At 42.9% G+C, this 14758-nt stretch overlaps 1 protein-coding gene across 1 annotated transcript; it reads right to left on the bottom strand.

Moving 5' to 3' along the window:
- Positions 1–290: 290 nt before the first annotated feature.
- On the bottom strand, positions 291–13874 carry RIPK4 (receptor-interacting serine-threonine kinase 4). The gene is made up of 7 exons (XM_010286487.1): positions 13590–13874; positions 6372–6520; positions 5497–5546; positions 4292–4450; positions 3242–3348; positions 2470–2722; positions 291–1468 (listed from the first exon to the last, which is right to left on the bottom strand). The coding sequence occupies exons 1-7, from the start codon at positions 13872–13874 to the stop codon at positions 291–293; spliced, it is 2181 nt and encodes a 726-aa protein (XP_010284789.1).
- Between the last annotated feature and the right edge of the window lie 884 nt (positions 13875–14758).

The raw sequence follows: 14758 nt of genomic DNA, 5'->3' as shown, positions 1-14758 counted from the left end.
ACTTCCTTGGGAGGGGAATGTCAATATACAGACAGGGCAGGCACACGCAGAATGACAGGTACAGACCATGGCATGGCAGACTCCAGCTCTTAGCCTTACATCTGGCCTTAGTCCATGTGTGCTCTCACTCAGACACTCAAACACAAGTAGCTTTTGCTGGTTGTGCCTCAGTCCATCAGCTGACACCGCTGATGAGCGGGTCACTGCACAACTGGAGAAGGCCCTCATGAGCCAACCTCCAGCAGCCTTCTCACACCAGGTATAACAGTAGCAAGCTCTGTACCTTTTGCTTAAGTCTCACTTAACAACACAGTAACTGAGCTATTACTGCTCTGCTGAGCAAGATGTAGCAGGGTCTGACATGCGGGTCTTTGCATGTCAGTGTGCACCCCATGCTTCAGAAGAACCTCAACTGTTTTTCTGTGCCCTCCTCGTGCAGCCAGATGAAGAGCTGTCAACCCTTCACTGTCAGAAACATTGATATTTTCTGAACCGACAAGTTCTTCTACTACTTCAGAGTGCCCGTTTTCTGCAGCCAGATGTAACGCTGTCCTATTTAAAGGGCCTCTGGCTAGAACACTGGCCCTTTCATCTATCAGCAACTTTGTTGTTGCTAAATGGCCGCTGCGAGATGCCAAGTGCAGAGCGGTGTATCCGTCTGCTGTTGCTGCCTCAATGTCTGCACCATGTTTAAGGAGCAGCCTTGATGTGCTTGTGTGGCCAGTTTCAGCAGCTATGTGGAGAGCAGTCTGCAAGAGCGCATTCTTTATATTGACATCTGACTCCAGGTCTATGAGAAGGCGAGCGACACGGTAGTGTCCTCGTTGAGCAGCCAAGTGTAGCGAGGTCCTTCCATCCACAGTCTGCACATTCACGTCTGCACCCCGCTGTTTGGCCAGAAGCTTTACGATGGGAAGATGACCTTGCCAGGCAGCATAGTGCAGTGGCACCCAGTCATCCTTTCCTTTGATGTTCACATTAACGCCTCTTCTCAGCAGGATCCGCACAATATTCTCCTGGCCATACTGACAGGCTATGTGGATGGGGGCTCTGCCTTCAAAATCTACCTCATTTAAGGATGCATTCTTATCAAGCAGCATTTTGGTGCTGAAATCATCCCCATTTTGGGCAGCAAAGTGAAGAGCAGTCCACTGATCCTCATCTTTGGCATTAACGTTGATTTTCCTAGCCATAATAAGCTCCACAATGCTTTTAACTTTCTTCTCAATGGCTATGTGAAGAGGGGTGGATCCTTTCTTGTTGGTGAGGTTAGGGTTAGCATTGTACAGGAGGAGCCACTTGACACATTCTTCTTGACCAGCTTCAACAGCCAAATGCAAAAGACTGGAGTTCCCATCTAAAACAATGTCAACATCTTGAGGCTGGAGGATCTTCATCAGCTTGCTGGTATCTCCAGATAAAATGGCCTCTGTTAGCTTTCTCTTCTGTATGTCTGTAGTAGCAATATCTAGATGGATATAAGTAAGACATTTTTCACAATGAGGGTGGTGAAACACTGGCACAGGTTGCCCAGAGAGGTGGTAGATGCCCCATCCCTGGAAACATTCAAGGTCAGGTTGGATGGGGCTCTGAGCAACCTGATCTAGTTCAAGATGTCCCTGCTCATTGCAGGGGGGTTGGACTAGATGGCCTTTAGAGGTCCCTTCCAACCCAAACTATTCTATGATTCTATGAAAAAGACACCATCACAATTCTGATACCCATCAAAACTTACTTGCCTGTGGCTAATATATCTGGTGGCTTCAGCAATGACTTGACTGCAGAGAAATCTCCCTCCCCACTCCCCACAGTAGTTTCAGAACAATTTCAAGTCAGATTTGGAGCCCCACTTATTCTGTTTCTTACGAAATGAAGAATGAAAAATGCTGTGATTGCTCTCACTGACTAATCATGGTTTGCCTAGCTGGAAAAATAAGATGCCTGTTTTTTTCAGCACTGGATTAAAAAGGGAGGGGCGTGTATGCAACAGCAGGGGTCTTTGTTACACTGTTCATGGGGCCTGCTGAGAATGTGGCTTGAGTCATCTTAAAAAAAAAAAAAAGGGTGCTCAGAATTGGGCTTAGAGGAACTCAAAAAGCCACAAACTCAGCTGACCTCACTTGGCATTGGCTTTAGTTCCACTTTGAGCAGGACACTGGACTAAGTGACCTCCCTTCCAACCAACCTTTACATGACCAATTCTGTAATTGCTTTGATGGGAATTCCTGTCACTTTTCAAAAGTAAATGAGTTTTATTATTTCTCATTAGATCATGTTTGAGAACCACCTTTTTTTTTTTTTAATAACTATCTCCAGTAAACAAATTGTAGTGCTGACAGCAAGAGAAAGCAAGAGTAACAGTGATTTCCAAAATGCTATTCTTTATATAACTACTCTCCAACCCATTGACTACCATGTCCTGGTCCAAACAACTACAAAAAAAAAACCAAAGAAAAACCTGACCATTACCTGAACTCTCCCTTTCAAAAGAAAGGGAAAGGGAGCCTCTGGATGAAAAAGCTGAATCTACAGATGAAACTCCTGAAAGCCGCTTGTCACTGGAGGCAAGTTTGGACTCAGAAGAGCTGCGGCTGAGATCCTCAGGGCCTTCCATAGTCTGTGAAATCCCTGAATCCAGCTGGGACAACAACTCTGAGAGACTGTAATCCTTAACTGATGGTAGAGCAGGCTCCTGTTTCGGCTGGGATAATGCAGACATCCCCTTCAAGAGAATCATACAAGCATTTTAGAAAGGTCAGTAAAAAAAAACTGAGCATGAGGCCATACAGGAAGAAACATAAGTTTGTTAGTTTGCAGGTAGCCTTTAAGCACTGTTCGTATTAAATGAAACCTATCAATAAGGTAACTGAACATTTTCAGATGCAGGAGGGCAACCTTTATCAGTACTCGCACAGCCACTAAAGCCGCATGGCTCTGTTGTCTATAGCATTTTTAAAGATCAGTCACACCCACATGGTTCCAGCCTTTATGTCCTAACTGTCCTGCTCTCCCTCAACAGTCTAAGATCCACTTGTACTTAGTCCTGTGCTGAGGTTTTCCTCAGGTTCCATGCATCTGCTGTCGCTTTTGCATTCCAGTCCTTCACCAAGGCCCACTTCTATTGGCAAGAAGGTGCTCAAAAGCATCAAAGAGAAGGTTGCTTAGGAAGTTACAGGTCACAGAGGAACCTGTTCCTTGCAAAACCTACTGTGCTTGAAGAAGAGGCAGAAAGAGAAAATACCTCAGGCTGCTGCTCTGTAGAATTCTTGGTGTCCAGGTCCTGAGTTATCATCTCTTTTGTTTCATCTTCTGGTTTTTCACAAAGGGCCTCTGTTTCTGAAGTGATTTCTTTGAAGAAAGCAAGAGAAGGTTTTGTTGGGTTTTTTCTTTTTTTTTTTTAGATTTTTAATAGGATACTTTTCTGAGATGCCCTGCTACGTTTTTCTATCATTAGAGCTTAACAGCTTTGAGATACTGTGGGAGAAAGACTCCAATTTTGACTGTTCCATCTAGCACCTCATCAGTAGGTACAAGTGTGCAGCTAAGCCAAGAGTCTGCAGACTGAACAACTCATTTTCACATTCAGACCAAACTTATGTTACATGATGGCTACACTGCAGGACTGTGAAATGGGAACCAGTCTGCTGGCAGACTTAGACATATGTTTTCAAAAAGATGGGATCCCTCTTTGCTTCAGTCCCCATACCTTGGTTGGGTGGGAGGAGAAGGAAGAAGCAAATCTCTCCCATTAATGCTAAATGAAGCTACTTGGAGATAACACTTGTTACATCTTTCTGCACATCTGAATTCATTACAGGTGCTTTAGGCAAGTTGAAACCTTTCACCAGAGTTGCCTTTTATTGGCACAAAAATTACAAATCGGTTTGTTACAAGAAAACAATTCAGTTTCTCAGCACACAACAGTAAATTTCAAGAGCCAGGGCTTTCAGCGCTTTGGTATGGTGAAAACCACACTAACTCCAGCTTGGTGTATGCCCTGATACACACAATCAGAAATTAACATAATTTCTAGCTAAATGGATTAACTGGTTCGGTACAGGTCCTATTCCTGATGTGTTTATATAACACCATCATGGTCAGACATGCCCCCAGTTAATCCCTTCCTCCACAAATGAAAAAGTGGCCTGTATCATTGTCTCTACCATACAATGTGCTCTATTTATTCTATCACAGAGTTTCACAGCATTTACCCCAAGGATTAACAGAGTCCTGAGCAATAATGTGACTCACAGAAGAATAAATGGGCAGCCACATTACGAGGAAATCTTACCTTGAAATGTTGGCCGTTCACCAGGATCATCTTGCCAACATTTTTGCATCAGTTTGATCAAGTTATTACATGAATGAGGTCTGGATTTGGAAACAGCAGGTAGCTCTGGGCGGTGGCCTTTAACTACTTTTACCATAATATGTAAAATGTTGTTTTCCTCTGTAAAGCAAGAGCACACAAATTAAGATCTCCCAGAAAAGGAATGATTTCTCTTTTGTCTAAGAGCATTGACAGTATATTGGTCTGAAGCTTTGTTTTCATGCATTTTTTTCTAGATAAAAGAAAGCAATCTAAAATAACAGGGAAAAAGAAGTTGGTCTTATTCTCATCAATGCAGTAACACCTACTTCCTATGTTACCAGTTAAAAAACAATTGTCACTGAGTGGCTGTGTCCTTTTTCCAGCCATAAAAAAGAATGAAACAAAAAACCTCACAGTTCTTTGCTACCTCTCTTTGGGTTTCCATATCTGCTGCAAGAAAACTGAACCACAGCTTCTATTTAGAGCAGGTACCTGAACTTTTCATAAAGGTGTTCACAAATCAAGCAGTGCAGTAATGCCGCTCTTGACTCTGAAGTTAACCATTGGGCTAAATGGCATCTCGCACTTGGAGGAAAATTAATAGTAGACCAAAACCTGTTCAAACATGTTTGCTATACATAGGCTAGTCATACACACAGGAAAAGTCATAAAGAATAAATAGCTGCCTGTTGATCGGTACATTTACTGTGGGGTAGAACAAGGCTTATTCTCACAGACAGCTTTTTTTTTTTCTTTCCTAAAGAACAAATCTGTACCCACAATCTACAAATAAACTACAGAACCTCTCTACAGAGAAGCTCTTTCTGAAAACAGTACAGTTGCCTGCCAGTTGGCTTTGCTCTGCGCTGTTCCTCGTTGGCCGCAAACATGTCAGAAGTCTGCACAGGCCACACACTAATCTGGATCTGTACAGTAAACTCCAACAGAAGCAAAAAGGTGCAGACTAGGGCTCCCTGCGGCAATATGGGTTCTGCTTTCATGATGTAGGACAAAGAAGGACTTATATTTGTGATCAGAATTTGAGAGCTTAAAAGGGTCTACCACACAAGACTAGGAATTTAGAGGACATGCATGTAATCTGGGGCTGGTGGGGCAGGAAGCATGCTTATCAATGGGAGAAAGGAAAAAAAATTCCAGCACAACCCACAATACATCAAACTTACCTGCAAAAGGTTTCTTCTGTGTAAGAACTCCCCAAACCACGATGGAAAAGCTACAAATAGATGCAAAAAAAATATTTCTAGAAAAGCATTTAAAAAAAAACAACAACAAAACAACAAAAAAGAAGTGAAAAAACCTCACAGAAGTATAATTTGTTTTCCTAAATTCTCTTTCCTTGTCCTTCACCTCTGCATCTAATTCAGCTGATGAACACACACTAGCAAGATGCAGCCAAGAATCATGATTTGAAAATCTAGTTTTTGCAGTGAGGAAACTGAGGCAGCAAACATAGGGACTTGCTGGAGACTGCTGATTTTGTGGTAACGTTTACCAACTACTCCACATGAATCTGACAAAAATCAGAGAGCAGCAAAGTATTACTGAGGATTTTATTTAATACTTCTACCCTGCAAGATGACTTTAAGAAATACATTCCATTTAGAATATGACATATCTTTTAATCTACAGCTATGATTTCCTTTTCCTAACAGCTCTACCATGAAAGAAGAATCAAAGACCTACTGATGAAATCCACTGAAGATAACTAAGAATTTTGTCACAGACTCAAAAAGTAGGTCAGGATGTACCTTTTCATGAGGAAATTAAAGGTGGGCAGAGTGCCTCCCATGCCAGTTTCCAATAAGTAAGTGTTACTTGGAATGATAATGCTCAAGACCCAGGATCAGCTGCAGTTTGTTAAAAGGCCTCTACCCTACAAAGATTTTTGCAAAAAGCAAAGCAAACGTGACCCTTTGCAAGATGAGGCTCAAACTATATTTAGGGGTTTCATGCTCAATTAGGTTTTATAAGCAGAAAAAGATGGGTCATTTTACAGCATTACTTAAAGTGCTTTTAGGTGTTTTCATAGTTAACTGACCTGTACACATCATGTTTGGTGTCAAAACACCTGTTTTTCTCTTTGATGCGCTCTGGAGGAAGGTACGCAATTGTGCCACACAAGCCATCCATGCTGATGTCATGGGAATGGGACAAGCCATTGCACTTTGCAAGTCCAAAGTCAGAAATCTGCAAAAAATGGAGGAGGAAGAGAGGAAGAGAAGTGCATGCTACCATTAGACTCTAGAGGCGTTAACAAAAAATTTTCTGTAAAGAACGATAGATGTAACAGGATAACCCAACAAAATATAGTGAGCTGCCGTTCAGAAATACTAAGCTAAGAAAACATCACTGGAAGCATTATACTATGGTAGGCTTTTCTTTATGGTCATGCTAAAAAAAAAAAAAAAGTTTTTTGCAAGTGGCAGCATGTTAGCCCATTACATAGCAAACACAACAGTCAAGACAATTTATTGTAATTTAAAACTAGTCAAATTTAGCTAGTGCAAACTACTTTAATGTAATTATTGGTTCTGCCACCTCCTTTCCCTATGTAACCTCACGCTGTATGCTATGTCTCAGTGTTCTGAGCACCTGTTTTCAGACCATGAGCTCTCCAGTGAGTGCAAGAGAACAGCTCTTTCAGACATCGCTGTTAACACTGACCGTGCCAACAAGGACTAAGCCCAATACCAGAGGCACCAAGTGTTAAAAAATAAAAACCAGTCCAAAACACACACACATCAAAAACCCACACAGGGAATTCTTTTTGGCAACTAGGATGTAAGGCAAGTTGGTGCAGTGACACAGTGAACACAGCTGAAATGAACAAAACAAGTGACAGCAAGTTTATAAAAAGGAAAACACCTCCACTTTAATTTGAAGTGTCAAACAAATATGCATTCATTTGCTCTCAAAGGCATACCAATCATCAAGCAAACAGATAGGCAAGGAATTTCCTTTGTCTTACTTATTTCCCACTGGTCAAAAATGTCTATTATGCTAAGTGGAAATTTCAAGAAAAGTCAAGTCTTTTTGGACCACTCAGCCCACTGATTTTTGTCTATATATTAGATAAGATTTCCTTCCCCTCCCCCACACTTATACATTCTTTTTATCTAATAAATACTTAGGTTTTTCAGTGACTCATTCCCCTTTTGATCTTCACAGCTTCTCCTTTGAGAAAGTCCTACCTCAAAACAACAAGCATAATTAAAAAAAGCTGCGCTTTTTTTTTTTAAATAGGCTCCAACTTCACACTTTCAGAAGTTTCTGCCTGTAGATACCACAAAGCTAGTCGCTACATGCATGCATTACTGGAAAGGGAGAAAACTGCTGCCAGCTTCAGCTTCCTGCAGAACAGGCAGGCTACACAGCCATCAGTCTTCAAATGCTAGGAATCTCTCTTTACCATAAAAAAAACAAAGCAACCCACACAGCTTCAGGAAGAACTTCTCGCAGGGACAAAGAGCTCAACAAAGGCGTTCTCAGGAGCTGTAGAAGTCCCTAGCACATACGTATATCCAGCCTGTAGTCCATCTGTATCTTAAGTCTGTCGGGTAATGTGGGAATGACTTGAGAAGAAAAAAAAAAAAAAAAAAGGAAGGGAAAAAGGGAAAAAAGCAAAGTCATCTGGAGGAACAGTTTCTCATGCTTGTAGGGCTACACTCTCAGAGGGGGACTGCTGGCCTCCTCAGCAGACCAAGCACTGGAGTCCAGGAAGGCAGTAAGTAGTGAAGAAACCCAGGTTTGCAGGCCAGCTCACCCTGGGAAGAGCTGAATCGACCGCCCCAGGAAGCGCTGCAAGAGTTTGGGCACTTAGTGCTCCACAGGAGAACAAAAGCACAACCCCAACATCACAGAAGCCCGTGGTGTCAGGTTAATAAATGAACCGACTGCTGCAAGTCTGAACAGATCTGACTTGGCAAAGCACTGCTATCCTTTGATTAACGTGAAGCAGAGGCTCATATACACCTCAAGAAATCCATATGGCATGCAGGCATAATTACAGTCATACGCCTTCCTCTCTGTCTAAACAATACCGGGTTTCCTACTAAGTTAAGAAATAAAGATGAAATACAGACAGCGCAGTGACACTGCTGTGTTAAGAGCGACCAGCTATGTTGTGTGAATCTAAGGCTAGGGGCTAAGGCAGGAGGGACAGAAACGGTCCCAGTCTTAGCCTACAAACCAAAGTAACAGCTAAGGTACATAGTATACCTGCCCTCCAAGCTAGCAAGAACTTTACCTTGTGAACCTGCCCCTACTTACTGTGAAGGACTAGGTTTTGTACCAATTAATAGGAAATTCTTCTGTACAGCAGAGCTTCAATCATGTCAAAATTTTGCAGAAAGCACTGGAAATTGAAAAATTGTTATCTTCCAGGCTGCATCAAAACAGTAAGATTCTGCAGACAGTTTTTATGGCTTTTATTAGTTCCTTTAGGGTAAATTTTTCACACTGCATGGTGTATTTAGTCATGCAGTTTCTTTAAACATCAGTGGGAACTGTGCAGTGGGTGGAAGACACAGCCATTTAACTTACCTATTTTGCCTTTAAATTGCTTGCCAGGTACGTAGTTCTGTAACAAGGCACCCTTGCTGGTGACAGTCGTGAAAGTGGAGCACCCTTCCCCACTTCTTCCTCCGCATCCCCGCTAGCCCTTGCAGCCCACCCCGGGATCTGCCCTGCCCCACGATCCGAAAGAACCCGTAATCTCCCTCCTCACATCAGTTATTCAGGTGGATCCCATCATGCTTCAAAAGCATACCTAATATCAGCAGAGTTAAGAGGAGACACGGAGGCGACAGACTGCTTCATGCAAAACACGTGGTGAAGAGGTAGGAAGGAGAGAAAAAACATTGGCCAAAGCCCACGCAGACAGTGGGATTGTTCGTGTTCAGACAGCTCACTTGGCCTCAGCTCTTTTAAAGGTCTGCATGAGAACGAACACGTGAGTAGCAACTGAGGAGCGCAGCTGTACGTGTTTTCCTGCCCACTTTCCAGCAACACTTACTTTACTGAGAGATTCCAAGATCTAAAGATAATTTTTTAATTTTTTTTTTTAGTTTTGTTTAAATTGAGCCTACTGTGCACACAGGCCTTTCTCTGCTTCTGTCATTTATGGATGTTTGTAAATAAAAAGAAGTGTTTGTAAAAAATACTCACCAAGTTTCAGATGCTTTGAGTTTGACAAGGTTTTTTGTTTTGTTTTTTTAAAAAAACTAGTAGGTATGCGTACGTAACTACAATGGTTACTAAAGTCAGCTATTCCAGAACACTGCAGGGATCTAGCTCACAAAAAGAAGTCTTTCTGAAACAGACTGTATTCCCATCCTTTTCCAGCCTGCCCTGAAACCGTAACTCCTCAAAACCTGTTTCAGGTGTGACATTTGTAATGCTCTCTTCAGAAGAGGCAGAAAGCAAAGCCATGGTCAAACAGCCATTTCAACCCATCACAAATCTGCATTACTGTAACAGGGATGGTCTTGTTCCCTCCCCTGTGCCAATTAGATCAATTAGAGAATTGATCAAGGTGAAAAACAGCTTTGTTGGTTGCGACTAAAGAGCCATTAACAACAGTCCTACATGGAAACCTTGATCAGGAGGGATGGGAAACAGGGAGAAGAGACACACAAAGCAACAAAGCCTCTTCTCATTTCTAATAACAGGAGAGCATTTGCAGCTGATAAAAAAAAAAAGTGGCTGTATTAACTACATCAGCTAGTCCAATAAAGAGAGACAACCACCCTTTACCAGCCTGGCCTCTGGGTATTACTTTGACCTACAGTTAATGACCCACATTAAGAAGTGTTCTGATAAACAAATTTGCTGTCTGATTAGACTTCTAATTCCACACTCAAATTTTGCCATTCCTTCTTCAGATGAACCAAATAAAGGTGAAGAGCAGAGAGGCAACCTATCCATGTTTAGCAAGATTGCCAGCACAGCACAACACAGCAGCAAACTTCACTCTTCACACTGGTTTAAACTGGAGCACCGGGCAAAGAAATAAAAGCAACTACAGCAAGCTTTAAAGCAGTGCACAGCTGAGACCAGCTTGTCCCAGTTCAAGTTATTTAAAAACAAAATTCAGGAGATGAAAACTAACTGGTGGGATTTGCCTCTGTGTGTGTGTATGCATACACACACATATGCGTACGTGTACATACATGACAAGATGAGGAGCTGCAAAAACAGGATGAGTAACAAAAACAAGAACTTATAAATAATGCTTTTCCCCAGAAGTATTAAGTTGCAGGCTGACTTCATTTTAAATATCTGAAAGTAACACTCTTAACCATGAGATATTGAAGATAAGGAACCTGGGAAGAAGTAATAGAGCGACCTTGCAGGCACGGTAGCTGGCAACAAGTTAGGGTAGAGAGATCACTGCATGCAGGAGGGTGGGGCTGGTAGTGGTCGTGTGTTCTCCTAACCAAGGACCCTGGAGAGACACCACATTGGAGCACGGAACGAGCAAACTAACAGCCCGCGAGGGCAGCGCTGGAATGTGGCACTGCTTCCCCAGCGCCAGCTCCCCGCAAGCGATTGCCACATCACAGGCAGCTCAGGGGAGACATCCAGATGCACATGGAGGACAGGAGAGCTGAAGAACAAGCTCAGAAGATGTGGTCCAGTTAAGCAAAAACTAGGTGTTAAGCAGCCCGTAAGTATTGGAAGGCTGCATATACAGAACACTGCAGAAAGGGGCAGGGAGGATCTCGATACAAATAGAAGCAACAGGTTGAAATAAAAGAAAAAAAAAATGCAGGCTGATCCCCGCTAGCAAAGCCTGCCTGGGTATGGAATAATCCTCCCAAGCAAACCACACTGCTTATGGCAACCAAGATGGAGCAGGATATGGCAGGGAAGAGAGCTCCCAGCTGAGGCTTCTGTCAGTACTAAGCTCCACCACTACTTCCAGCAGAAGAGGCAGACATGCGTACATCCTGCAAAAAACAGCAAAGCCTTTTCTCGAGTTGTACGTGTTACATACATATATTTAAAATCACCAAGGAATCCCCCAACATGCCTTTGAAAAAGTTGATTTCTGTCTATCTATATCCCTGGTCAGCACTCAGGCTAATCCCATCCTCTTAATTATCCTCCTAAGAACAAAATTCAGCACACGCTTATGTAATAGACAGGAGACAGCTTTATGATATGGAGGCACCCACTTGATGATAAGTTCTCTACAACACTACCACATTAGTCATCATCCTCACTTGGGGCTTTTACAGTAAGTGTTGTGCTCATAAAAGGAGGGCGTGTTTCCATTTAACTAGCAATACGGCATAGAAGCATTTCTAATGCGCTCGACTGGAAGACTGACTGTTTCCTGGCTCAAGGGCAAACAGTTTATAAAAGTCCTCCCTACCTCCAAACTCTTCTTTTACAGTCTGCAACGTCTCTTCGTTCACCTTAGAATTCTATTAGGGACAGGTCACCTACTAAATTAACACTAACATTTAAAAAAACACTTCAGTCATCAGCTCCATTAGCCTTCCAGCAAGAAAACGCACATTAAATCAAGCTGCAGGGTCTGAAATTTAATTACAAGTTCCACATCACACAAAAAGAAGGTTTGGGGCCACATTTTTAAACTGAAGGCGCCTCACAGAATATGTACATCTCATTTTGCATATAGGTTCATATGTCTGCTTTGCTGCTTGGAGGGGTTTCCAAGATGCCTGAAGATGTAAAAGACTTCTGGCTGGAAAAAGGTTTGTATTAGACCGTTCGTTTTTGAACTTAATGGAAAGGGTCTGAAGACTTTCGTGTGTGTCTTATATAGAGCAAGTAACAACAGTTTAGGGATGTCAACAGTGACCTCACCAGAAACATCTTTTTTTGTACATTTTGCACTTTGCCCCCTTGTATTACATCACCACCCAGATATAGGCTATACAATAGGCAGAACATCAGGCAGCATTTCAACCTCCTGAACAGTGAGAAAAATACAGCCTTCCTATCTTGGCTCATGGATGAGTCAAGAATTAGGAATTTAAGAAGTTACGCAAGCAAGCACAAACTTTAGGTAAATAAATACTTGGCAAAGGCCTCTCAGCGCCAATGTATGAGAACATAATTTCAACAGTCCAGATCCTGATGTTCTGGTCATAATACCATGGACCACCTGTAGATGCCTCCTATCCCAGAGAGAATATCCTTCTAAGAAGTAAACCACTAAGAGGCCTAGTAAAAAAAGCTCAGACTGTCACAGGAGTGATTTCATTAGAGGCACACACGTCTTACAGCTCCAACCCTCTCATGACATCAGAAGAGATGCTTTCATTGCATGAAGACATAATTTTTAGAATGGTACAGGCCACAGCCATTTGGCTAGTTTGAGGGGGACGGGAAAACAGAGCAGATGGATGATGGCACTGATTAAAATCTGTAACTACTTGTACTGAGTTATATCAGCCAGCCAGCATGATTAGCCCTGCAGTTCTAAGCTGAAGAATTTGGCCACTGATTTAAAAAAAAAAAAAAAACAAAAACAAAATTTCAGGAAAAAGTATGTATTTCAGTCTCTTTCTTCTCCAGAAGGATCAGAAAGCAAATGCAACTTCCTTAGCCCACCTGTTAAAACAGAACCTCCAACAGAGAAGGCCAACAAGTTTTGCTAGCTTACTCTGGAAATGGATAACAAAAAGAATTTCATGCTGACACAGCCACAAAAATTTCCTTAAGTGACCTCTGGTATGCATAAACAGTTAGGACAGAGATACTTCTTCACTGTATGTACCCTGAGCAAATGAAGGAAGAAAACAAGTTGCCTCCAGGAAGACTTCTCTGGACTCCAGCTTTAAATGAGATTTGGGTATTTAGTAGAGTGCACAAAGCCAGAAGGACCTATAGAGAACAAGGTTACCACTGGGAGCCATGGAAGTGGCACAGATGATTTAGAGGTTCACACTGCTTTTCTCTCCCTGTTCTCGTCTGCCTCATGACCTTGCTGCAAGGAAATTTATAGCAGGACCCATGAGTTCTCAAAACCAGAGTTCATTACACTAGCACCCTCCTAAAATTTCAGGAGGGTTCTCACAAGCTCCCTAACTCTACCTCTATTTAGGTACCAAAATGGTGCATAAATCAGGTAGACAAGTTTGAGGATCAGAGTGGCTCGGTTGGTGGACATTTTTTTAATTCAAAAGGAATGCTGCTGGTTTCTCTCAGGCCTTTGAGTTTGGCAGGAGCCATGCAGGAATATCCAAAAGTGGGTCCCTGGCACAGAGTGCCCAGTGCATACCTTGACATGGTAGTGGGCATCAAGCAGGATGTTTGCAGGCTTGAGGTCCAGGTGGAGCAGCGGTGGGGACATGCAGTGCAGGAAGTTCATCCCCACTGCTGTCTCATGGATGATTCGGAAGCGCAATTCCCAGGGCAGAGGTTCGGAAGCCAGGAGCTTTTCCAGAGACCCCGTTTCCATGTATTCCATGACCAAGCCAACTGGCTCTTTACAGATGCCATAAACAGGAAGGATGTAGCGAAACTTTGCCATTTCCATCTTCCTGGCTTCTTCCAATAACTCCATGCGCTCCCTGGGTAAAAGAGAACAGATGGTGAAGGATGGAGTAGCTTTCCTCTGCCAAACATGCACAAAACATTTCTTAGGAAACTGAACACCACATTTCATTATCATTGCTTGGCTGAACGACGTTACATCTCACCAGCCTGTACCCCAGGCATATTTCCACATTTACTAACTTTGTTTAATTCTTTTAATGGTAGGCAGCTCACAGCTCCTGAACCACAGGCAAGTTGTACACTTCAACAGCGCAAATATCCCTAGCGTAAAGCACGTCTCCCCGCTTTGATGTTTATGCTGTGCTGTTCAGAACAAGGGCGATACATGTAGTGCCCAGATTTACCACTACTGTAACTCCGTGGGCTAAAGCCATTAACTTTTGGTGAGTCATAAGACTGCATTAATCGAGAGCGAGCACGGACAGCATTGCTTCAGCTGCCCTGCTGGCGCAGGCTGCCAGCACCCAGAACCCAGTCTTGGGAGAGGAATCCCTGGGACCCACCATTTAGGGGAGCAAGCTGCTGCTGTAGCTAGGGGGACACAGCAAAAACCTCCTTGTCCTCAAAACCCAGACTTGGCAACTCCAATACTACACTCACTCAGCTCCAGAGGATGCCGAAAACTCCTGTCACACCATTTTCAGTGATGTAACAGGTCCCACACCAGCACAGGTAATGAGCACCCCTGGGTTGTTTACAGGTGTCCTGGTTTCAGCTGGGATAGAGTTAATTTTCTCCCTAGTAGCTGGTATAGTGCTGTGTTTTGGATTTAGGATGAGAATAATTGTTCATAGCACACTGATGCTTTAGTGTAAACACTGCTTAGCAACAACTAAGTCAAGAACTCTTTGGCTTTTCATACCACCCTGCCAGCACAGAGGCCACGAGGGG

The sequence above is a fragment of the Phaethon lepturus genome, unplaced genomic scaffold, assembly GCF_000687285.1.
Source record: "Phaethon lepturus isolate BGI_N335 unplaced genomic scaffold, ASM68728v1 Scaffold27034, whole genome shotgun sequence".
NCBI lineage: Eukaryota > Metazoa > Chordata > Aves > Phaethontiformes > Phaethontidae > Phaethon > Phaethon lepturus.
This window is presented reverse-complemented; position numbering and strand designations above follow the sequence as displayed.